Source organism: Salvia hispanica, chromosome 3 (genome assembly GCF_023119035.1).
Source record: "Salvia hispanica cultivar TCC Black 2014 chromosome 3, UniMelb_Shisp_WGS_1.0, whole genome shotgun sequence".
NCBI lineage: Eukaryota > Viridiplantae > Streptophyta > Magnoliopsida > Lamiales > Lamiaceae > Salvia > Salvia hispanica.
This window is the reverse complement of record NC_062967.1, coordinates 45308171-45330757: the sequence shown is the minus strand read 5'-3', so window position 1 is coordinate 45330757 and position 22587 is coordinate 45308171. Positions and strand designations below refer to the sequence as shown.

The 22587-nt window shown below is 37.9% G+C and overlaps 5 protein-coding genes across 7 annotated transcripts; 3 read left to right on the top strand and 2 right to left on the bottom strand.

Annotated features, from left to right (window-relative positions):
* The first annotated feature begins 1053 nt into the window (after positions 1–1053).
* On the top strand, positions 1054–2151 carry LOC125212607 (glycine cleavage system H protein, mitochondrial-like). Its single transcript, XM_048112819.1, has 4 exons — positions 1054–1212; positions 1326–1414; positions 1484–1654; positions 1917–2151. Exons 1-4 carry the CDS (start codon positions 1119–1121, stop codon positions 2043–2045), a joined length of 483 nt encoding a protein of 160 aa, XP_047968776.1. The 5' UTR covers positions 1054–1118; the 3' UTR covers positions 2046–2151.
* A 6310-nt stretch (positions 2152–8461) lies between these two features.
* Positions 8462–10703, top strand: LOC125214573 (probable apyrase 7). 3 transcript variants are annotated; one of them, XM_048115657.1, is made up of 3 exons: positions 8513–8647; positions 8755–9677; positions 10132–10703. In XM_048115657.1, exons 2-3 carry the CDS (start codon positions 8840–8842, stop codon positions 10656–10658), a joined length of 1365 nt encoding a protein of 454 aa, XP_047971614.1. In that variant the 5' UTR covers positions 8513–8647; positions 8755–8839; the 3' UTR covers positions 10659–10703. The 3 variants fall into 3 exon arrangements, with proteins under 3 accessions (XP_047971612.1, XP_047971614.1, XP_047971615.1); XM_048115658.1 differs by having other exon boundaries at positions 8531–8626; positions 8827–9677; XM_048115655.1 differs by having other exon boundaries at positions 8462–9677.
* A 259-nt stretch (positions 10704–10962) lies between these two features.
* Positions 10963–12625, bottom strand: LOC125214575 (plant UBX domain-containing protein 10-like). The gene is made up of 4 exons (XM_048115659.1): positions 11924–12625; positions 11658–11834; positions 11444–11560; positions 10963–11366 (listed from the first exon to the last, which is right to left on the bottom strand). The coding sequence occupies exons 1-4, from the start codon at positions 12500–12502 to the stop codon at positions 11139–11141; spliced, it is 1101 nt and encodes a 366-aa protein (XP_047971616.1). The 5' UTR covers positions 12503–12625; the 3' UTR covers positions 10963–11138.
* A 523-nt stretch (positions 12626–13148) lies between these two features.
* Positions 13149–14513, top strand: LOC125211296 (cytochrome b561 and DOMON domain-containing protein At2g04850). Its single transcript, XM_048111027.1, has one exon. The coding sequence runs from the start codon at positions 13247–13249 to the stop codon at positions 14471–14473; it is 1227 nt and encodes a 408-aa protein (XP_047966984.1). The 5' UTR covers positions 13149–13246; the 3' UTR covers positions 14474–14513.
* Positions 14514–19215: 4702 nt separating this feature from the next.
* LOC125211457 (glutaredoxin) lies at positions 19216–21108 on the bottom strand. The gene is made up of 4 exons (XM_048111260.1): positions 20900–21108; positions 19746–19834; positions 19575–19673; positions 19216–19487 (listed from the first exon to the last, which is right to left on the bottom strand). Exons 1-4 carry the CDS (start codon positions 20998–21000, stop codon positions 19402–19404), a joined length of 375 nt encoding a protein of 124 aa, XP_047967217.1. The 5' UTR covers positions 21001–21108; the 3' UTR covers positions 19216–19401.
* Between the last annotated feature and the right edge of the window lie 1479 nt (positions 21109–22587).

Sequence of the window (22587 nt, the reverse complement as noted above, 5' to 3'; positions counted from 1 at the left end):
CAACTAAATACTTAGATTATCCCAAATTTGACATCACAGCAATCCTTCTCATAAGAAACTCTCTTCGTCCCACAAAAAATATCACACTTTCCTTTTTAGTTTGTCCCACTAAAGATGTCACATTTTTCTTTTTGGAAAAAGTTCTTTCTCACATTAATATAAAAATTATATTTTCTCTCTCCATTTAACACATGAAACAAAACCTCCTAAAATCTCGTGTCTTTCCACAAGTGTGACATCTTTTGTGGGACAGAGGAAGTACACCAATTACAATACGGAAAGAAGCTTAGTAAGTTTTATTACTCTAATTAAATCCGATTTATCTTGAAAGAAGGGATCGAAAATTTGGGATGTCACAATATAATTATTATTCAATTCCAATTAATTTGAAGCTTTTTGGGTGGTATCCAAAAACAAATACGTATGCCCAAGATGAATAATACTTGATTAAACTAAATTTGATCATAAAAAGAAACCAAATCATTTTGAAATTGGAAACATGCGATAGTGAGAACAGCCTACCCAAATGCTACTGCCCACAATTCATTCATAATTACAATAAAAACTATACAAAATAATTGATGGCCAGTCATATTAATAATAACGAAATTCGATTTATGAATTGCAATTATCATAGATTAACTAATTACCGATCACTAAGCTAAGTTTTGCACATCCCACAAACAAATAAAATAACATTGTAAATAACTTCGAATTAGAGAAACAAAAAATGAAAGATTATTGTATGTGTTTAGTGTGATGATAACATCACCACTCATTTTCAAATCAAGAAATTTTGTAATACTAGTATAATACAAACATAATGAAAACATCGACTATGCACATTTCAAGCAACCTCTACATTTTCAAATAGAGGTATATATTAAATAAGAAGAAACTAAATAAAAAAAGAGAAGCAAATCTATGAATTTTTTTAATTAAAGGCAACTGGTGTGAAAGAATGTGATGAGTTAGAAAGATAGGCTTTTATTTTCCACCATTCATCAAAGATAATAGATGGGAGAAAAAAACTATTATCTTGAAACCCCTTTTCTTTTCCTGCTTTTTTGCACTCAAAAAACAAAGAGAGGGAGAGGGGCTTAAGAAGATAACAGAAAATGGCACTCAGAATGTGGGCTTCTTCTACAGCAAATGCTCTGAGACTCTCAACTTGTGCTTCAAAATCTCCTGCCTTTAGAGCCTTTTCAACTGGTTTTTTTCAACTTGACCTTCAAAAATCTTCCCTTTTTTTGTTTTTTTTTTTTAATTTTTTTTTGAAAGAATGCTATCTATGCTACTTAACATATATGTTGGTGATATTGCAGTTTTGGATGATTTGAAGTATGCTTCTTCGCATGAATGGGTGAAGCATGATGGCCCTGTGGCCACCATTGGAATCACAGACCATGCACAGGTGAGCTTCTCTCTCTTTCTCAATCATATAAATTCTGAGTTGTTGAGAATGTATTATGTATGTATTCAGGAGCATTTAGGAGAACTTGTGTTCGTGGAGCTGCCGGAGCCCGGGAAGGAAGTGAAACAAGGCACTGGGTTTGGAGCCGTCGAGAGTGTGAAGGCCACCAGTGATGTGAACTCTCCCATCTCCGGTGAGGTGGTCGAGATCAACTCCAAGCTAGCCGACTCCCCCGGATTGGTAAGTAATAGTTATTCTTTAATCCAATCTATCAATCTATTGTCTCATCACACGTGTCCTGGACATGATTTAAAAAAAATGATGTTTAGTAAATTAAAATGAGAGAGAATAAAGTAAGATAAATAAAATTATTATTTTTTGTTAAAAAGAATGACTCACTTATAATAGGGACGATTAAAAAAGAACTAGACTTGATTATGGCCGGACAGATGGAGCACAAGAAAGAGAACTTTGCTAATTTATATTGTGTTTTGTGATGAAGATTAACACAAGTCCATATGAAGAGGGATGGATGATTAAGGTGAAGCCAAGCAATCCTTCAGAGATTGTAAACTTGATGGGATCCAAACACTACATTAAATTCTGTGAAGAAGAAGATGCTGCTCACTAATCATTTTTCTGTCCTTTTTTCTCTTTAATTTCTTTTTTGGCTGTCCAAAACTGAATTTCATAATTTTAAGCAGTATATTAAATAAGTTCCGGTTAGTTCATTATTAGTAATCTTGCATGTTGTTATGTTTTAGGGTATCCACAATGGCGCGGGCTATAGTCCGCTCTAAGCCCCGTCCTATGCACCGCCACATCGCCACATCAGTATTTTATTCTTCACCTCTTCTACCTGCAATGAAGTGGACTATAGCCCACCCTAAGCACTTTACTTCTATTTTGTATTTATATAACTTATGCAAATATATCAAGCAAAATAAATAAATAAAAATAACACAATTAAGGCAAATCCTACATTTACTTAATTCAAAAAAAAGTTACCAAATTAGAAAAAAAAAAAAGTGCACTACATATAAAAAAGAGAGGCTAGTCTAGAGTAGTCCCAACTTGCGGCTGATGTGTAATTTTTGAGTTCAAATATCAAGTGCAAGTTCACACAAGTTTAATTAAGATAACTCTAATATTACAACGATACTGCAAGATTACAGCGTCGTTAGTAGTATTTCAAGTGTCGATCCACAGGGAGGTAGAAGATTGTATAAAACTTAAAAACTTAAAAAGATGTAGCATAAGATTTGATTTTTGGTTTTGAAAGATGTTGATAAAATAAAGCTACAAGTTAACTAAAGAAAGACTATACAAATGAGAAAATATGCCACTCCAAGTTGCTCACTAAGCTTGTATTGTTCTACACCTATACAACGAAACATATGAAGGGATTAAAACATCAACCTAATCACATACACTGAACATGTACACGATGAGTAGTTCACAATTAGCTGAACACATAACCTATGAACCAATTTTCAATGTTTATAAACTCCCGCGGAAGCGCTGGAGAAATAAACATCTACTATGATCACCCACTTAATCCACTATTAAATTATCCTCTGAACAATTCTAATTCAAAAGCATACCAACAATCAAACATTCCTAAACTATGTTAAAGAGACAATAGCAAAGGAAAGAACAACACTACATTATTAGCCAAAAACATAGTATATAAACATTAAGCACATTGTTGGTAACAAACACATGAGTTCAAAGGTGTAGAAACATCCATACAAAGCCTAGATTACAACTTGGAGCAACATAGAGAGTTTAGCCTAAACACATAGTGGAATTTGCAATAAAAACCATAGGAATCATGCTCTCGATGAGTGGAATTGGGATGTGGAGACGGATCGTCGGAATGTTGGCCGGAATTTCTTCCTTCTCTTATTCCTCCTCTCTTTCTCTCTTTTCCTCTCTCTTTTCTCGTCCAAGAATGTCTGAATCTCCTCTTCAAAACCGCCTCCAAACTATATGAAAACTGAATTTGGAGGTTAATTCGTCTTCGTACCTGGCCGGGTGGATTATTGGGCATAAAATTCACCTGGCCGGGTGGCCAATTTTGAGGGCTTACTGGAATTTTCGTGTTCTGAACTTCGTACCCGGCCGAGTGGAATTATTAGGCATAAAATTCACCCGGCCGGGTGTCTCATTTTGAGAGCTTTCTGGACTCACGATGCAAACTGGGCAGTTTGTCAAATTGGACAATCTGTCAACTTGGGCAGCCTGTCAAATTGGGCATTTTGCACGACTTTTTCAATGACATCCAAGCTTCATTCCATGTTTCTTTTCACCATTAATTCCTCTTCCTACACCATAAAACATACTTTTGCAAGCATCAAACTATATAAATCATATAAAGTTATGGGAATAAAAATGTACTATTTGATTCACATCAGCGGCTGAGGCCATCGATCATCTGCTGGATACCTTGGATTTGAGCCGGGTTCGTCGCCTGCATCAGGGCGTTGTGCGTGTCCAACAACGTCCTATAGTCGGAGGAGGCCACCAACTTCGTGTAGGCATGTGCCGCAGCCGAAGTCGCGCTCGGGGTCGGGCTCGAGGACGTCGGCGGCGGCGTGGCGGCGGAGGATGTCGCCTTGCCCTTGCCCTTGGCAGCCTTGATGCCGGGGGACGCCGGGTGGACATCGGTGTGCCTGAACTCTCATCCTTGAACACCGGATGGTTGAGGTCCATTGGAGATGCACCGCTTTCGCTGCTTGTATAATCACCGAAGGTGAGCTTTGACGCCCTCTTCTTCGCCGCCGTCGATTCGGGCAGCATACCTCCAACGAACTTCTGCTTCTCCTTCAAGAGCGCCCAGGACTGGTAGTGCTTGAAGTCGCCGTACAATGACATGTACGACTTGATGGCATTGTCGCGCACATCCGCGAGACTCTCGCCGCTGGCCTGCTCCCTCTCGCACTTGTCGTACTCCCCAGCGAACAAATTGACCTGCTTCTTTATTTGGTTCTAGTGCTTGCGGAACGGCTCCCGTTGGCGCTTGTAGGCGGTCGACGGCTTGGACGCGTTGTATTTTTCAGGGTTGTTGGCATCGACAAACATTAGTTTGATATTGTCCGCTTTGGGTCAAGCCCGCACAGATTTGTTTTTGGGTCACTCCCAAAAGGCCTCAAACTAATTGGGGTTGGATATGAATTATGTACACCTTCCAACTTGCCTAAAATGTTAGATGTGGGATAGGTTTGTACTAACAAACCTCCCCCTCAAACCGAGACCACATTGAAACACATAATGGGCCCCGACTTAGACGGATTGTCGGCCCCACTCAAACATGAGTCTCGCAAATCGGACCAGACCCGACGCCAACCTGGTTCTGATACCACTTGTCAGGGTTTTCGGCGTCGGCAAACATTAGTTTGATATTGCCCGCTTTGGGTCAAGCCTGAGCGGATTTGTTTTTGGGTCACTCCCAAAAGCCCTCAAACTAATTGGGTTGGACATGAATTATATACACCTTCCAACTTCCTTCAAATGTCCGATGTGGGATAGGTTTGTACTAACAGTATTTTCAGCGATGCGCTCCCAATACGCAATAATCTTCTGATTGTTGGCGAATATCGGATCCTCCGAAATATCATTCCAACATCTCGTCAAGAGGATGGATTCTTCCGGCAGGTAGTTCGTCTGCCCTGGGGCGAACTCTTCATTCACCGTGGTAAGCGGCAACTGCTGGGCTCTTGCCTTGGGCCGCCTCTTCTTGGTCGCGGAGCTCGAGGCGGTGGTGTCAGCGGCGGCGGCGGCGGCGGAGGCGCGGCCGCGAGATGGGGCCGGTGTGCGGGTGGGAGGTGGGAGAAGGCTCCATGTCGGATAGCCCGTACGAGTCCGTACTGAAATCGGGATCGTACTGCGTGTTGGTGTCAAATGGCCGGTATTCATCGGGTTCTGTACCCGACCATCATGCACCACCGAACATTGGACTATTCGGACTTAGGTAATCTCCGGGATTCATTTTGTTTGAAATGTAGAAAATGTAGTGTGAATTTGAGAGTGAAACAAGTGAAAATGAAGTGAAAAGTGAGGGTATATATAGGTTTTGGAAATTGATTAAAATTAAAAAAAAAATCTGAAAACGCGTGTGCATCGTTCGTCGCATCGTTCGCGAAGCTACAGTGGCGGACGATCGATCGGGCGCGGATGATGATTAAGCCATCGTCCGCGATGCCATAATGACATCGTTCGTTGCATAGTTCGTCCCATTGTGAATGGCCTTATCAAAAAAGCCATTGATACATTTGTGGACAACTTTATCAAAAGCCATAGATACATTTATAATTACCTGAAGGGAGATGAATTTTCTTAAAAAACTACCGACTAAACAAACATTGGAGGGAAAAAAAAAACTAAAAGAAAACATTATCTTATCCGTTTTAGTAGTCAACTACTTATTTGATATTATTTAAAAATACCCTTGAAATTTTTTTGAACATTCCCTTACATAGTTGGCAAATGGGAGCCCGGCCCAGGCCTCACCATGGCATGGCCCAATTAGTTTGGGGCTCGGCTCAGCCAGGCCCACCACTAATTTGGGGAGGCTAAGCTAAGTTTCTTTGTTCAATATTTCAGATATTTATTATGATCTTCGTCTTATCACGTTATAAATGATCAACTTTTCATTTTGGATTATTCTAGTATAAGTAATTATCTTCATTTTTAAAAAAATAATATATATATATTTTTTTTACCTTATTCTCTTAATTTAACTTAATAAATATCATTTTCTTAACTCACGTGCCAAAAAAAAGTTGACAGTTTGTAGCAGAATGGATAGTGTAATTATTTGTATATATTTCAAGCATATAATAACACCACTCCCAGCTAAATGCAAAGTTGATCTAGACTCGTCTTATAAGTAGAACTACAATATCTAGACATAAAAAATATTTAATTTTTTTAAGGTAAACATTAGAATGAAGAGTTGGTTAGCTATCTTTAACCATGTATGTACTCTTTCCGTTTTATAGAAACAGACATTTTGGGATGACATAAAATTTGATCACAATTAATAAAGAATGAGAGAAAATAAGAAAAAAATGATTGAGTTACTGTCAACGGAGAACGGCCCAACCTCATCATAAGACAAAAAAAGGATTGTCAAAAATAAAAGTTGATTATTTTCGTAGGAAAAATCAAAATGAAAGAGTGTCCATTTTTATAGGCAGGTGGAGTAATTTTGTGTTCATACGAAGACTCCAGTGGGGGTCATGACATTGAGCATGAGGTTTATAAAAAACATGCTATATTGAGGATACTACAAAGGTTTCTATTCCCTATAATCTCATGGAACGATTTCCAAATATTCATATTTAAGAAATTAATATGTATCTAAAAAGTAATTTGACATGCTCCTACGGATCAAGAGTAGTTACTTTTATGCAAATCTTCTTTTATATACGAAGGCTAGCCAATTACCTTTACTTAAGTGTTCAAATATTGTGTGAGCAATAAACTTTCAATCTTCTAAACTTAAGGAAGAGAAAAATATTAAAGGAGATTAGGGATGTCAGTGCAGCCCGCAATTCGTACATTGACCTGGATAACCCGCCAAATTTGTAGGTAAGTGTTGAAAATTTCTAGCCCGATAATATTACAACTCGATTAGCCCGCAACTCATTAGGGCCAGACCCGAAAACCCAATAAAATTTCTATTGTAATATTTGTTTGACTCTTAAATCGAAAGTCATTGATTATTTTTGAAATATAGATAACTTATGACTTTCAATTTTATATTAAATAAATAAATTATAAACTTCAAATGCACTATAAAATTATTTAATTCTAAAACATGCTTTAAATTTTCACTATGTTTATATTTTATTTTGCACAAATCTCAAATATTAGAGCATCTCCAACAAGAAAGGGTAAATAAAAGAGGTATATCATCTATATACCTCATCAAAAAGTGAAATATACCCTTCCAAAAAGAAACGTACTCCAAAGAAAAAAGATATATAGAAAGATAAATGATTTTTTAAACATAAAAAATAATAGTGCAAAATGAAATAAAATACATAAAGTGTGATACATTCTCCATTGGAGAACGTTTTTTCATAAAAAGAAGACAAATATGGTACTTATAAAATTTTACCTCTCTATTGATGGAGAGGTAAAGATACCTCTTCAAAATGAGAAAATGTATAATACCCCTTTGGAGAATGATTTTTCATGAAAGAAATGTAAATATGGTAGTTATATAACTTTACCTCTGCATTTACCCCTCCCCTTGGAGATGCTCTTAGTATTTGATCATGTTTATGTTTGAGGAAATGGGTCCTCTTCTAATGCTTATAACACCATAATCCATAACTAAGACTAAATCTACACCCTTGGATTTTGAAATGAGTGGATGAGATTAAAGCTCACAAATTTCAATAAATAGTAGACTAAATATCAACAAAAGGGTAATATCGTCATTATGTTATCATATGATAATTTTCGTGGGTATTTTTTTTATATCAACATAGTGTGTTACAAACAAATATCAACATAACTACAAGAAAATATCAATACAGCTTTATTGATATTTTACCTATACTATATTGAGATTTTGTATACATTCTATTGAGATTTTTTTTGTATTTGTTGATAAAATCTGCTTATCAACATGTACGGAAATTGAAATATAATTTTTCAAATTTCATCACCCGAACATCGTCGGAACATATGCAATTGAGATCTCGTTGGAATCCTTATAAAATTATCTTTAAAATTTAAGAGTGTAGATTTAGGCTTATAACTTTTCAATCTTATACTCCCTACATCCCACTGTAATAAATGCATTTCATTTTAAAAAATTAATAATAAACAAATAAAGTGAAGAAAAAAAAAGGAGAGATAATTAATTAAAAGTTTTTTTACATTATAATCTCTCTTATTTATTCATTCTTTTCTTTAGCTATAAAGCTTGTTTAAAATAAAATGCCTATATCACGGTACAAAGCTCCAAAAGTCACAAAAATCTAAAGAAAAGAAAATCACGCGTAACTATTTTATAACACATCCACAACCTGTTTAAGTTGTCAAGATGTGCTGTGATCTATTTTGCAACTGAAAATAGTTGGGATAAGGTTTGATGTAGATTACTGAAGTTCCGAGATGAAGCCGAAGTCGCCATCAAAAGCGAAGATCCAAATCGCAGGGTTTTCCAATTCCAACAATCCCAAATTGAAGAAGGTCGTTATAGTCTCTCTTTTGGTAATACTGATTTTAGGTTTAGTTACGGTATATTTAATTATCAAACATCGCGTTTTAATGTCTGAGAAATCGAGCTCATTTTTCACTGTTGTATTGGACTGTGGAAGCACCGGATCCAGAGTGAATGTGTTTGAATGGATTGGAAATGGGAGTGGGAATTTACCTATTTTATTGCATAGTTATCCAGAAAATATGAATGGGAGCAATGGCTGCCAGTATCACTGCTTTCAAACTGAGCCTGGTTTGCACAATTTTGTCAATGATTCAATCGGGGTTAGGGCTTCTTTGGTGCCATTGATCAGACATGCAGAGCAATGGGTACCTCTGGAGAGGCGTGGGGTGACACCTATATTCGTTTTAGCTACTGCCGGAATGAGGAGGTTGAGGGCCGAGGCTGCACGTCGTGTTTTGGGTGATGTCGAGAATGTCGTTAAAGAGCACAGCTTCTTGCATAGGAGTAGCTGGATCAGGGTGTTGAGTGGGAAGGAAGAAGCCTATTATGGCTGGGTTGCTTTGAACTACAAATTTGGGGGTTTTGGGAGCTCATCAAGGTCGCCCTCGTTGGGGCTTCTTGATTTAGGAGGCTCCTCGTTGCAGGTGGTGGCTGAAGGAGGTGTTCAAGTGGGAGATGAGCATGTTGTTAGATCAAAGATTGGGCCGGTTGAACATGATCTTGCAGCTTATTCATTACCAGCTTTTGGCCTGAATGAAGCTTTTGATAGGACAATTGTTATGCTTAGTCACACTGAGGCCCTCAGAGAAAGTGGTGGTGGCTTGTTTGAAGTGAGGCATCCATGCCTAGGTTCAGGTTTTGTCCAAAACTACACATGTCGTGGCTGCTTAGGTGTCGATTCTAGAGCCTCAAGGGATTTGGAAGAGAAAGGGCTGAACAATGTGTTCCTTGTTGGTGAACCAGATTGGAAGAGGTGTGAGATAGTTGCAAGGGCAGCTGCCATCAATTCAAGCAGTTTGGAGTGGCCAGATCAGCTGAATCAATCAGAATGCCGAGGCTTGTTTTCTTCTGGAGAGGGTAATTCTTCGATTTGTGTTTTTACCTACTTGTTTTCTTTATAATATTGCAAAATTTCATAAATTTAGCTTCTGTGGTTTCATAAATTTAGTTGATTGTGAATCTGTTATGTCTAGTTATCAGTTATCACTTGTTATGATAGGTAGGTGTACAGGTTAGGTGTGTAGACCAACTCCACAAATCCAAAGGTAGCTCGGTTTGGGGATGAACAAAGTATGTGAAACCCGAATAACCGAGCATAACTAAAACGAAAAGTTTAATTTAGTTAAGACTTTTTAAATTTTAGGGTCGGATTTTTTTCTTCGAAATTTGGATTATCAGTTCGGATTTGCTGTTTAAACATAAATCCAAAAATATAAATATTAGGCAAAAATCCAAACAGAAATATCATTGTTCACCTTTAGCTTGAGTTTGACATGTTTGTTTGACTACAGTCACATATGCTCCTCTGCAGGCACTGCAAAGCTTAACCTGACCAAAATATTACACGCGGTCTCAAGATACCATGCACTGTCTGGTTTTTTCGCTTTCCACAATGTCTTAAACTTGAGTCGGAGGGCAAACCTAACCATGATGTCTGAGGCGGGGCAGAGGTTATGCTCCAGACAGTGGTCTGGTGGGAACAACATCAACGCGCAGAACTGTTTCCGAGTTCCTTACCTGACATCACTTTTGGCAAACGCCCTTTGTCTGAGCAATGTGGAGATTATATTTGGACCCGGGGATGTTTCTTGGACGCTAGGTGCTTCCCTCGTTGAAGGAGATTTCCCGTGGCATCGAGCAGAGAGTTCGAGAGATGGTAAGTTCACGCTAAAAGACACGGTAGCGAGACCTTCAACTATATTGGTATTTATTTTACTGTCATCGCTTCTGGTTATTGTTTATTGCTGCCAAATCAAGCTGCCTATGCCAGGAAGGAAGAATGTTAGTTCTAGAACATCATTGCCCTCTTATTTGTGTCCTAAACGTCAGCCTAATTGACTGTTAGAGTGCATCATTCTTGATTACAAGATTCAAATTCCATCATTCTTGTATTGTATGTATACTTAGAATTACCATTGATAGTACAGATTCATTTAAATCAACAAATGCAGATTTACATAATGCACCAGTGGCTAGAGCTGTCAAACCGTTGGGCTGGACCCACGGATCATGGGAAAATAGGGCCAGCCCTGGCCACCTAGCCTTGTGGTATCGGACATGACCGTCAATTTTAGATGGAACTGGATCAGTTCATTTTCTATGGGACCATAAGCTACCAAACTAATGTGTAGGGACCAAAAAATTCATTTGAGCTAACAATAACACTGAGAAGAAAAATTCCAACAAAAGTACTCTTAACACTGAAACTTCATCTAATCACAAATACTATATATGTAAACAGCCAGCTGCAGTTTTTGCATAACACAACTATTTAGAAGCTCAAGTCAAGTTTATGAGCACTAAGAGCTACACATATTATCAAAGCATCTCCAAAAAGAGGCTTGCTTTAGAATTGAGGCCTGCATCTTTGAGAGTCATGCTCATTTCATCAGCACCATACACTTTTCTTGGAAAGTTGGATATCAGCCTATAATTCCCAACTGCAGTAAGGCCTAATGAATCAATATATCTGTAAATGGCTTCAATCTGATCACTGGACAAGAAGCTCTTCTCCCTTCTCTCCCCATTTGGGAAACGAATCAGAATCTGCTCATGAAATCAACCCAAGAATTAGTCATTTAAAAGATAAAAAGGAAGGCAAAAAATGTGTTGCTAATTCTCACTTGAGTTTCTTCACCCTTTTTGCTTGTGTTTGAAAAAGTTTCTGCAGCTTTGTTAGGCAGTTTGCTGATAGATTTTGGACTTGACTTCTTCTTGGATTGTCTTTCTCTTTCACTCTCCTACAAGAGAAGATCAAAACATAGTTTGGAAGGTCATTAGTTTTTGGTTTTGATGTAACTAATGATCGTTGGTGTTTTTTGTATGTAAATATCTCACCTGATCTATCTTGAGAGCTGCTAAATAAGCAGCATCTTGTTCCTCTTTCAAGCGTAGATCTGCTCGTCTCCCTTCTTCCAGATTAGCCCTTCCTCCGCTACCAAACGCCACCCCTTGTTCCTCAAGTGTTGTCTGCAAGATTTCCACTAATTCAGCAGGTGAAACTGGACCTTCCATCTGCACAAAAAGAGGCCAAAAATCAAGATTAGTACTATGAAAAGATCGATCCTTTTGTTTTTTTTTTTTCAAGATTCTGCTTTTTTTACCTGCTGCACCACAGCTAGATTATCACCAGGAGTAGGGGCAACAATGGCACAGAATGGGAAGCTAGAGGCCTTCAAAGATGTTGCCATATGCAGGCCTTCTCCCCTGCTCGATATCCCACCCCAGCTAACGAAATTTGCATCAAGAAACTGCACCACGAGCTCGGATGAAAGAGTCTCTCTGCAGAAGTTGGGAGTGAATGGATGGTCTGGTGAGTGGATGTACATGAACATCAACTTGTGCTCTTCCCGGGATATCTTAAGCGCTTCCATGAGGCGGCACGCGTAGAAGAAGGGGTGCGTGTGGCCATATTGCTGCTCGAATGTGGATAGGAAAGCCCACTCCTCTTGGATCAAAGGGGGTGGATGGTTGAAAGGATCCTGAAATGGCAAGTTTGAGGGGTGTTGAGAGTGGAAGTTTTGGTTTCTTCTTGCTCCAATTCCTATCATGTCAATTCCTTGGTTCATGGTTCTTGAGAAACCTCCTAGTATGTTTCTAGGGAGGCTCACCATTCTGCGAACGAGGCTGTTGCACACCGCCTCCCCGATGGATCTTGCACTCTCCCTCGTGGATGATGACATTTTTCTCCAGAAGTTATGATGGAAGTGTTAAGAGTGTACAACAGTGTGTTTTCTAATCAACTAGCTAGGAAGAGGAATCCTATGTTTGTGCAATGAGGTGAATGTGAAAGTGGTTTTGCATTGTCAAACATATTATACAAATGTCATTATTTACTTTAGAATCTTGTCTTTTTCTTTATCAAAGTTGGTTCAAACTTCAAAGTGAGGAGAGAATATATGAATTCTGTCTATTCTGTATCATGTATCTCCTTTTTCTTTAATCCTTCATTGATTTAGACCAACTTCTTCACATTGTTCCATGTTATTGGGGGTTTGTTGCACACATTTTGGCTGTGAAAGATAGAAATTGACATGAGAGAGAGGGTAATTGAAGTAAAACTAGTTTATGATGGCACCAAACTTCATAATTGATAAATGGACCTATTTCTTTCTAGGCATAATATCATTACTATCACTTTTAGCTTCAAAGCAAAGTAAAGTCCCATTTTTTTGATTTACAGTAACTTTGATCTAGATGTGATGATGTTCTTACAAGTGCAGTGGTTGCATGTGGGGAACCAATGATTATGGTGGTAGTGGTGGGCTAATGCCTTTTCTTGAAAGCCAAGAACACTAATTAATCAATAGTGTGTAGGTGATGATTTGTAGTAGTATTATTTACTAAATTGATCACACACACAATCTCAATTAATACTCTTTGCTCCACACACATTTTCAAAAATCGAAGTCCGAACAATCAAGAAGATGAATATGAAGAAGATGATGATGGGTTTGTTGTTGTTGTTGTTGCATAATTTAGCAAAGAGTGCAAGCTCCTCCCATTGCATAAGTAGCACCTCATCAAAATCCTTCGAGCGTTGCATGACGCTCCCGACGCAGCAAGCCTCGATCGCGTGGACGTATCGCCCCCACAACGCGACCCTCGAGGTAGCCTTCTTCGGGAGCTTCATCTCCCCCTCGGGGTGGGTGGGGTGGGGGATAAACCCCACCTCTCCCGAGATGACGGGGACTCGGGCCCTGGTGGCCTTCCCAGACCCCAACTCGGGGCAGCTCGTCCTCCTCCCCTACATCCTCGACCCGACCGTGAAATTCCAAAAAAGCCCCCTCCTCTCCCGGCCCCTCGACCTCCACCTCCTCTCCTCCTCCGCGGCCCTCTACGGCGGGCGCATGGCCACCATCCACAGCGGCGCCACCATCCAAATCTACGCCACCATCAAACTCTCCCCAAACAGAACAAAACTCCACTTCACATGGAACCGCGGCTTATACGTCCAAGGCTACTCCCCCACCATCCACCCCACCACCCTCAACGACCTCGCCTCCACCGCCACCATCGACATCCTCTCCGGAGCCGCCGCCAAATCCTCAAGCCACCTCAAACCGCTCAAGCTCTCCCACGGCCTCCTCAACGCAATCTCATGGGGGTTCCTCCTCCCAGTAGGGGCCGTCTCGGCACGGTACCTCCGCCACTTTGAATCCGTGGGGCCCGCGTGGTTCTACCTCCACGCGGGCGTCCAGATCACGGGCGTGTTCCTAGGGACGGTGGGGTTCTCTATAGGGGTCCGGCTCGGGGAGATGTCGCCCGGGAGGGTGTACGGGCTGCACCGGAAGCTGGGGTTTGCGGCGTTCGTGCTCGGGTGGCTGCAGACGGTGGCGCTGGTGTTCAGGCCGAAGACGACGCATAAGTTCAGGAAGTACTGGAAGTCGTATCACCATTTTGTGGGGTATGCATGCGTAGTGTTGGGAGTGGTGAACTGTTTTCAGGGATTCCAGGTGATGGGAGAGAGTGGGTCGTACGCGCTGCTGGGATATTCTCTGTGTTTGGCGACGTTGATTGGAGTTTGCGTAGCGTTGGAGGTCAATTCGTGGGTCGTTTTTTGTAGGAAAGCCAAGGAGGAGAAGATTAAGAGAGAGGGGTTGTTTGGTAATGTTGTTTCTGATAAAACCACCGCTTCTTCCACCCGTGGATGAATCATGAATCATGAATCAATCACTATTTCTCTTTTCTTAATCTGTGTTTCGTCTATTCTATATGTCTTGCAATTTTGCGATTCTTTAAAAATGCATATAAATTGCAAAAATACCTAACTTATTAAAAATATATATCTTCCATACAGTTTGAGGATATGTTTTGTTTTTTGTGCATTTTTAAATTTAATCACCCCAAAATTTATGGATTGTGAAATGATATAATTAAAGGTAATTATAAAGAATTACCTAATTCACTTTGAAGCGCAATTCCATAATAGACTCCACTCCTAATCCAATATATATGCTACGTTATCTTGGACTTTGTAAAATATAATAGGATCAAATTATCTAAAAACTTTAAAATGCATATGTAAAATCTATGAATTTTAATACACGTTTCTATTTTTCCATGACTAAATTTTCTAATTTTTTACGTGTAATATGTTATTGATTTGACACACATATGTTTTATACTAACGACGTGATTAAGTTATTTGCTAATGCGATTTTGTATGGTCGGGATAAGGAGATTACCTTCTCTGAGGTTCATTCGGCTCTTATGGCAAAAGAGTTGCAGAAGGGAGTAGTGAGGAACCAAGAATCACAAGCAGAAAGCCTCAACATAAAGAGGTTTAAGGGCAAGAAATCGTTCAAGAAAGACAAGGAAATTAAGCCTAGCAATAGTGATCAGAAGGAGACGCGCTCTTGTCATTGGTGCAAGAAGCCCGGTTATTTAAAAAAAGATTTCTTCCCCTTGAAAAGAAAGCAAGCACAAGAAAGTGGGCCCTCCAAGCCGAGCTCTGATTGTGTACAGGAGCAGGAGATGACACACGCATTGAATGTAATGGAGAAGGAGTATGGAGAGCCTTGGATTTTAGACTCGGGCTGCAGCTTGCACATGTGCCCGACGCTTGAGTTGTTTGAGGAGATTTCAGAGACTCAAGGTTCGGTAGTTCTTGGAAATAACTGGATATGCCAGATTGAGGGTGTTGGCAAGATTCATTTTACGCTCGATGATAGCTCATCTGTCGTTCTAAGTGATGTGAGATATGTCCCCGAGGTGAAAAGGAACCTAATATCCCTGGAAATGTTGGAGAGGAAGGGATGTTCTTTTCACTCATCTGATGGAGTCATGGAGGTGAAGAAAAATGGAGTTGTGGTCATGAAGGGTAGGAGAAATGGTAGTTTATATTACCTTTGTGGATCAGCAATTAAGCTCAGGGATCAGGCAAATGTTGTTAGGGCAGAGTCAACTGAGATGTGGCATATGAGGTTGGGGCACCCAGCCATTGGGAGTATTAAAGAACTTATGAAAAGAGAAGTGATCTCGGGCACTGATGGGAAGCCTACTCAACAGTGTGAGGAATGCATCATGGGAAAAGCTAAGAAAGAGCCATTCCAGAAGGGCAAGCATACGTCTAAAGCTCCCCTAGACCCTCCCCGGTGTTATCTGTTGGTGGAGGAAGGTATTACATGACAATTATAGATGACTACTCCAAGAAGTATTGGGTGTACATACTCAAGGAAAAGTCAGAAGCTCTCTCCAAATTGAAAGAATGGTGTACTATTGTTGAAAAGGAAAAAAAGGTGTGTGATGAAGTGACTTAGGACTGACAATGGTCTGGAATTTGTGTCAAAAGTTTGGATTGTTCTGCCAAGATAAAGGCATAAAGAGGCACATGACTGTCCCATTAAATCCCCAACAAAATGGTGTTGCAGAGAGAGTTAACAGAACCATCATGTAAAGAGTGAGACGCATGCTGATTGCTTCTGGTATGGAAAAGAGATTATGCTACTGCAATAAAGCTGATCTAACAAGTGCCCATTTTCCAGCATAGGTGGTGATACACCATATTTGAGATGGTATGGCAGTTATGGTGACTACTCTCAGTTAAGGACCTTTGGTTGCAAGGCTTTTGCATATCTCAAGCAGACCAAGCTGGAGGCAAGAGCTCAGAAATGTGTGATGTTGGGTTATCAACATGGGGTGAAGGACTATAGACTTTGGTGCATAGAACCTGGGAATCATAAGGTGATTGTGAGTAGAGATGTAACCTTTGTGGAACATGATATTATTAGGTTTGGTATATTGAAAAGCATGTTTCGAGTACGAATAGAATCTTGCTTGTATATGGAAAACTCTACAATCCACTTTTAACCTGATTCAGTATTATTCGAGCAGTTTCACACGAATAGAATCAGTATTATTATTACATTGTGTTTGCTTGTGCATTTATATGATGTTTTATAAACATTTAAATGCATAAGAAGTAAACAAATTCTAAGTCTTTTGCTTAGTAGACTGGTTGTGGGCGTCATCCACTTTAAGGTAACACGGTCGGTTCTATGCAATGCTTTGCAAAAGAAAAAGAAGAATTTCACAACCTAGATAGGCTTTGGCTACCTATCGTGAAAGGTTGCAATGTTAGCCCGCATATTTCTAAGCCTTACTGAAATAAGATGACATTAGTGTGGTATAGCACTGAACGGATCTAACAAGCAAGACGTGTCTTTATGTTATCTACTGAAAGACTAGGTCTTGATAAAATACTATTTCTTAATCTACATATGTTAGCATTGAGTATACGATATTGATTATGCACTACTTTGACTTATCAAATGGTGCGGGTTTTTTGCAATCCAATAATCCTGATATATTGGGTAGTGGTGATTAATATCTAGCGGTGCTTGGATTGCTATTATGTTAAATTGCGCGCGGGGTGAGTCTCGTTTGATAATGTCCTCAAGAGGATCTCAAACAAGGTTTTATTATTCGGAAAACTGGCCAGTTGGAGTTTTATTACTCTATGAATAATAAATATGTGTTTCTTGCTAAGTCTACTATTGGAATTAATAAAATATTAATTAATTAAGTCCACAACATACATTAATTAATGAATGGACATTTATATCTTAAGCGCGGGAAATAAATAATATAAACAACGGAAACCCGGATTACTTGTAATTTCAGATTTGGATGGGAAGGTCAATATTACTTCTGTAGTGGCTGCTCGTAATATTCCAATATAAGCTTGTATTAAATTGTGGGTTAAATTTAATTAGTAAAAAGCTAATTGAGGTGAGCCCATATCCAAAACCTTCCATAGATCCTTGTCTGGGCCCAAAAGGAACTTAATATAAATAGGAGAATAAAAGTGACAGAAAATACACATTATTATTTTTCTTAAAATTTTCGTCCACTCCATCACAGAGAAGGGGACAATTTTTTCTCTCCATCCGTGAAATCGATTTTTCTGTCTCTTTTATTCAAGTTCTAGTATTTTGATAAGATCAGCCCACATTGATATCGGAATACAGTTCGGGAACCAGAGAGAAGATCCGTGGTCTAGTATTGAAGTTCATCACGTGAAGAAGGCGCGAGCAATCCGATTCTTTAGAAAATCAAATCGGTAACTCTAAACCGTAGTATTCATGTTTAGGATTTACTTTCTTTGAGCATGAACTATTTGCGTTCTAGCATGCAAATATTTGTTTAACATGTGAATTGATTAATCGCATAATCGGTCTAATAGATCCGTATCTGATTTATTTATTTAGCACAAGTCTTCTGCTGTGCAAGGGGCACCAAACCCCAGCAGATATGCCTTTCAAGAAGTTTGCTGAAAAGGCCCAACATCCACAGATAAGTACTGATGTGGAGATGGAAAGTCAGAATAAACAGGCTGATCTGGAGAGTGTTGAAGTGCTGAGCTCAGATGATGAGGAGACAGAGATGCTGATCTAGAGAGTGTTGAAGTGCTGAGCTCAGATGATGAGGAAACAGAGGTTGATTCTCGTGCTATATCAATTGCCATACTTTTATTAGACGGAGGGAGTAATATTATGTGTCACCGTTGTTTTGCCCATGGAGATGAATATGTGCACCATGGAGATGAATATGGTTGCACATAATCGCAGATTTCATCTAAAAAACAAAGTATGGAATAATTTGTGAAATTCTAAAACTTGATTTTTCAGAAGAAGTATTGAACAATCTAAAATTTGACTATGCTTCGTAATTTATTTGGCAATTGCTCTAAAAACTAGTACATACTTAAGAATTTGAGAAACTGACCCAACATTGTATCACCAGCAAACATAACTTGAGAGTTCTCTCAAAATTAGGGACTTAGTGAAGATAAAACGTAAATTAGATTAGACTTCTCTCCAAATTAGATACAGTTATAGTATCTCCAAAGGTAGAGGTAAATAGATAGGTAAAATTATATAACTACTATATTTATCTTTTTTCATGAAAAATCATTCTTTAATAGGAGAGGTATTCGATAAGACATTATACCTTTTTTCCATTTTGAAGAGTATTTTACCTCTCCTTCAATTAAGAGGTAAAATCTTATAATTACCATATTTGCCTTCTTTTCATGAAAAACCATTCTTCAAGGCAAAAGATACTACTATTTAAGAAGGTATTGTGTACTATTATTTAATTTTTTAAAAATCATTTACCTTTTTATATATCTTTTTCCTTTAGAAAATGTTACTTTTTGAAAGGATATAATTCACTTTTTGAGAAGGAAAATAAATAATATACTTCTTTCATTCACCTTACCTTGTTGGAGATGCTCTTAGAAGAGATAAAACGTAAAAGCGGAGACTTTTTCTAACATCGGTTTAGACATAAATCAGACTTTCATTAAAAATAAACGTAGTATCTTAAAAAGGAGGTTTTTAATCTAACTTAAAAGGACTTTTTTTATATTTTTGAAAAGGTGCAAACGAAATTGTAGGGATAGCATAATCACATAGCCATAAAATATACTTACAACATATGCTGAATAGAACAAGAAAGGGTGATGACAAGAGCAAATCTAGCAAACCTATTAGGATAAAGTGCAATGCACAACAGTTGATTTAATTTATTTATTTGTAGAGCAGAGTAAAGCTCATTTCCAACCATTAATGGAAGTTCAGGACTGCATACTTTGTTTCTGAAGAGCACCAGCTTCAGTCAGCAATGGGACAAGTTGTCCCTGCTGGTGTTTCGCCATAACCACTGCAAACACACACAATCAATCTCAACACGGTTTAGGAATTAGAAATAGTCTCTTGATTCAAAAAAAAAAAACAAAAAAAAACTTACCATCAGAGCCACCTATGTGTTTGCCATTGATGAACACGTTCGGCACAGTTCTCTGCCCCGTCCACTCGTGCAGCGCTGCCTGGATCTCATCGCCATCGGCTTAAGGAACAACTAGTCAGTTTCGAGAGCACAATGTAGAAACAGAACAAGTGTTTTTTTTTCCAAACTCACCTTCCTCATCGAGCTCGATAACTTTGTGAGTTGCTTGTAACTGGGAGAGTAGGTTCTTAACCCTAGGGCAGTAGCCACAGTAAGTCTTACTGCACCAACGACACCCCGTTACCACATAATTAGTGAAGTTTTTGAAGGATAAGATGACCAAACAAGTTCAAAATTAATCAATCCTTCTAAATAAATGATACTCCCTCCGTCCCCGATTAAGAGTCACACTTGCATTTTTGCACTCGTTTTGTAAAAATGATAATAAATAGTTTAAGTGGAAAAATGGTAAAGTAAGAGAGGGAATAATGTAAAGAAGACTCTTCTCTACCTTATTCTCTATCTTATTTTACTATTTATCGACTTTAACTATTTATTATTATTTTTACAAAACGAGTGCAGAAATGCAAGTGTGACTCTTAATCGGGGACGGAGGGAGTACAATAACTCAAAATACTTTTAGAATAAAACAAAATAACGTTTCATATCAGTGTAAAATTAGAACTAAAACCAATATATAAGTCTAATAGGTCACTCCTCCTATCACTAACTGGTTTTAGGATGGAACCTACGGATTTTTCTATCACTATCAATAAAAAAAGAAATGCCCCTTAAGATACGATTATGATCCGAACATTGTATACGCACTCAAAATAAAGCTTTTGGGTTATGTAGAGCAAGGATGATGAAATAACTAGAACGGCTTGAAGTGAGTATTTGAACGATATGATACGATAAAAAAGATCAAACTAAATTATTCGACGCATCGACTTAGGAGTGTAGAGAAGTATCTCTAACTCAAGATTAGAGATAGCCCTGACAGATTGGTGATGTAATAGGGTTCCAATCCAGTACATACCAACTTCTAAGGTGATTAAATCTTTTACAAGAACAATTAACTAATGGTGAAATATAAGGGAAAAATATACTCCATCATTGATGATGGCGCAAACCTAACTTGATTATAAAAATTGGGGATTGTTTTCACCAATCAATAATTGAGTTTACAATAAATAAGAACCATAAATCATAAATAACGCATATAATTTATCCTCTTTTTACAATAATTTGCAAACTGCAAGCAGTAATTAATCTTGAACAACAAATCTCCAAACATAAAAATCAAATCTTTAATTAATAAATAAGTAAAGAATTGGAGGAATTACCTGAAAACCACAACTGGGTTTGAGGAAACAATCTGCTTTGCCTTAGCAAGAGCCATTTCTATGTCTTCCCTTTTATGCGCTGAACTGAATAGCGATCCCATTTTCAGCTCGTGCTTTATATATTTCTGCAAAATCAAGGTAACAGGTGGGGTTGTTGGGAATTGCTCAGTGTCCAAAAACACAGATGTCAAATCTCTCAGCTTCAAATCTAAGCAAACGGAGCATTAAATTCCCTGTTTGATATTTTCTATTTTCTTTTTCTTTTTCTTTTTCTTTTTCTTTTTAGTTTACTAAAGCCTGGAAAGAGAATTTTATATTCCCACTACGTCCAACTACTCTTTAAACTTTATCATATTTTAATTGAACATAAATTTTAAGAAATATAATGAAAATGTGTTAAAAAATTAGTGTAATATAAATCTAATTTTTTAAATACTAACTTTTCAATAAAATTTAAGTGAGAATTAATTAGTAGAATGCGGAATCCACCGCTAAAAATAATAAAAATAAAAGTATATGCTAAATCTTATGGGACTAGTAAAAATGAAAATATTTGCAAATTTAAAGAAATGAATAGTAATAAGATTCCATGTGTATCATTAGGTTGGGAGGTCTAATCTGTCCCTTCTTTCTTTCTTGGTCACAAAATTTAAGCTATCAAACCTTATATTTATATTTTACTATCTCTGCTTTAAGGAAGATGACTTCTTTCTTGAACGACATGAAATTATATGTATTCTTTTCGTCCCATAAAAGATGTCACACTTCCCTTTTTAGTTTATCCCACAAAAGATGTCACATTTCCATTTTGGAAAAAGTTCTCTCTCACATGAATATAAAAATAATATTTTCTCTCTCCATTTAACATACAAAATAAAACCTTCTAATCTCATGCCGTCCCACAAATGTGACATCTTTTGTGAGACGGAGGGAGTACTTTTATTTTGTATATTAAGCAGATAGAGTAAAGTAAGAGAGATGGAATACAATAGAGATAAAGGTGATTTTATATTTAGCAATGGTCATCTTCATATAGACAAACTAAAATGAAAAGTGTCATCTTCATATTTAGCAATGGTCATCTTTATATTTGACTGCGTGTTAATTTTTGGAAAGGATACATTTACCTTGTTTATAATTTAATCTCTTGTTTATGTCGGATGATGTATACTAAAAAATATTTTTCGAGTTTATTATAAATTTGATAAATTGCTTGTATATTGTAAAATCTCCTTTTATGAGAATAATAAATGGTTTCTTTATGTTGTGTATTTTACTTTAACGGACATTGACCGTTTTAATTATATTCAATTGAAACGCCGGAAAGGAAAATTAGTCTAAGTCTTCTACATTGTTATCACAGTAGGTGACTCAGTCGGAACTTTTTACGTAGAAGTAAAACTTTTTCACAAGCTTTGGCTACATATCGCGAAAGGTTGTTGTGTCCATCCGAAAGTCATTTTACCTTGAGAATGACTAGTGACACAGGTGTGATATAGCATCGAAAGGAAGTTTAGACATGTTTATTGTTATCTACTAAAAGACGATGTCTTGGAAATTTAATATTTCTTAATCATTGTAATAATATAGGACATACGTTATTAATCATACGCTGCTTTGACTTATTCGCAGGTGCGGGTTTTTCGCAACCCAATAATCCTGATATCTTAGGTAGTAGTAATTAATAA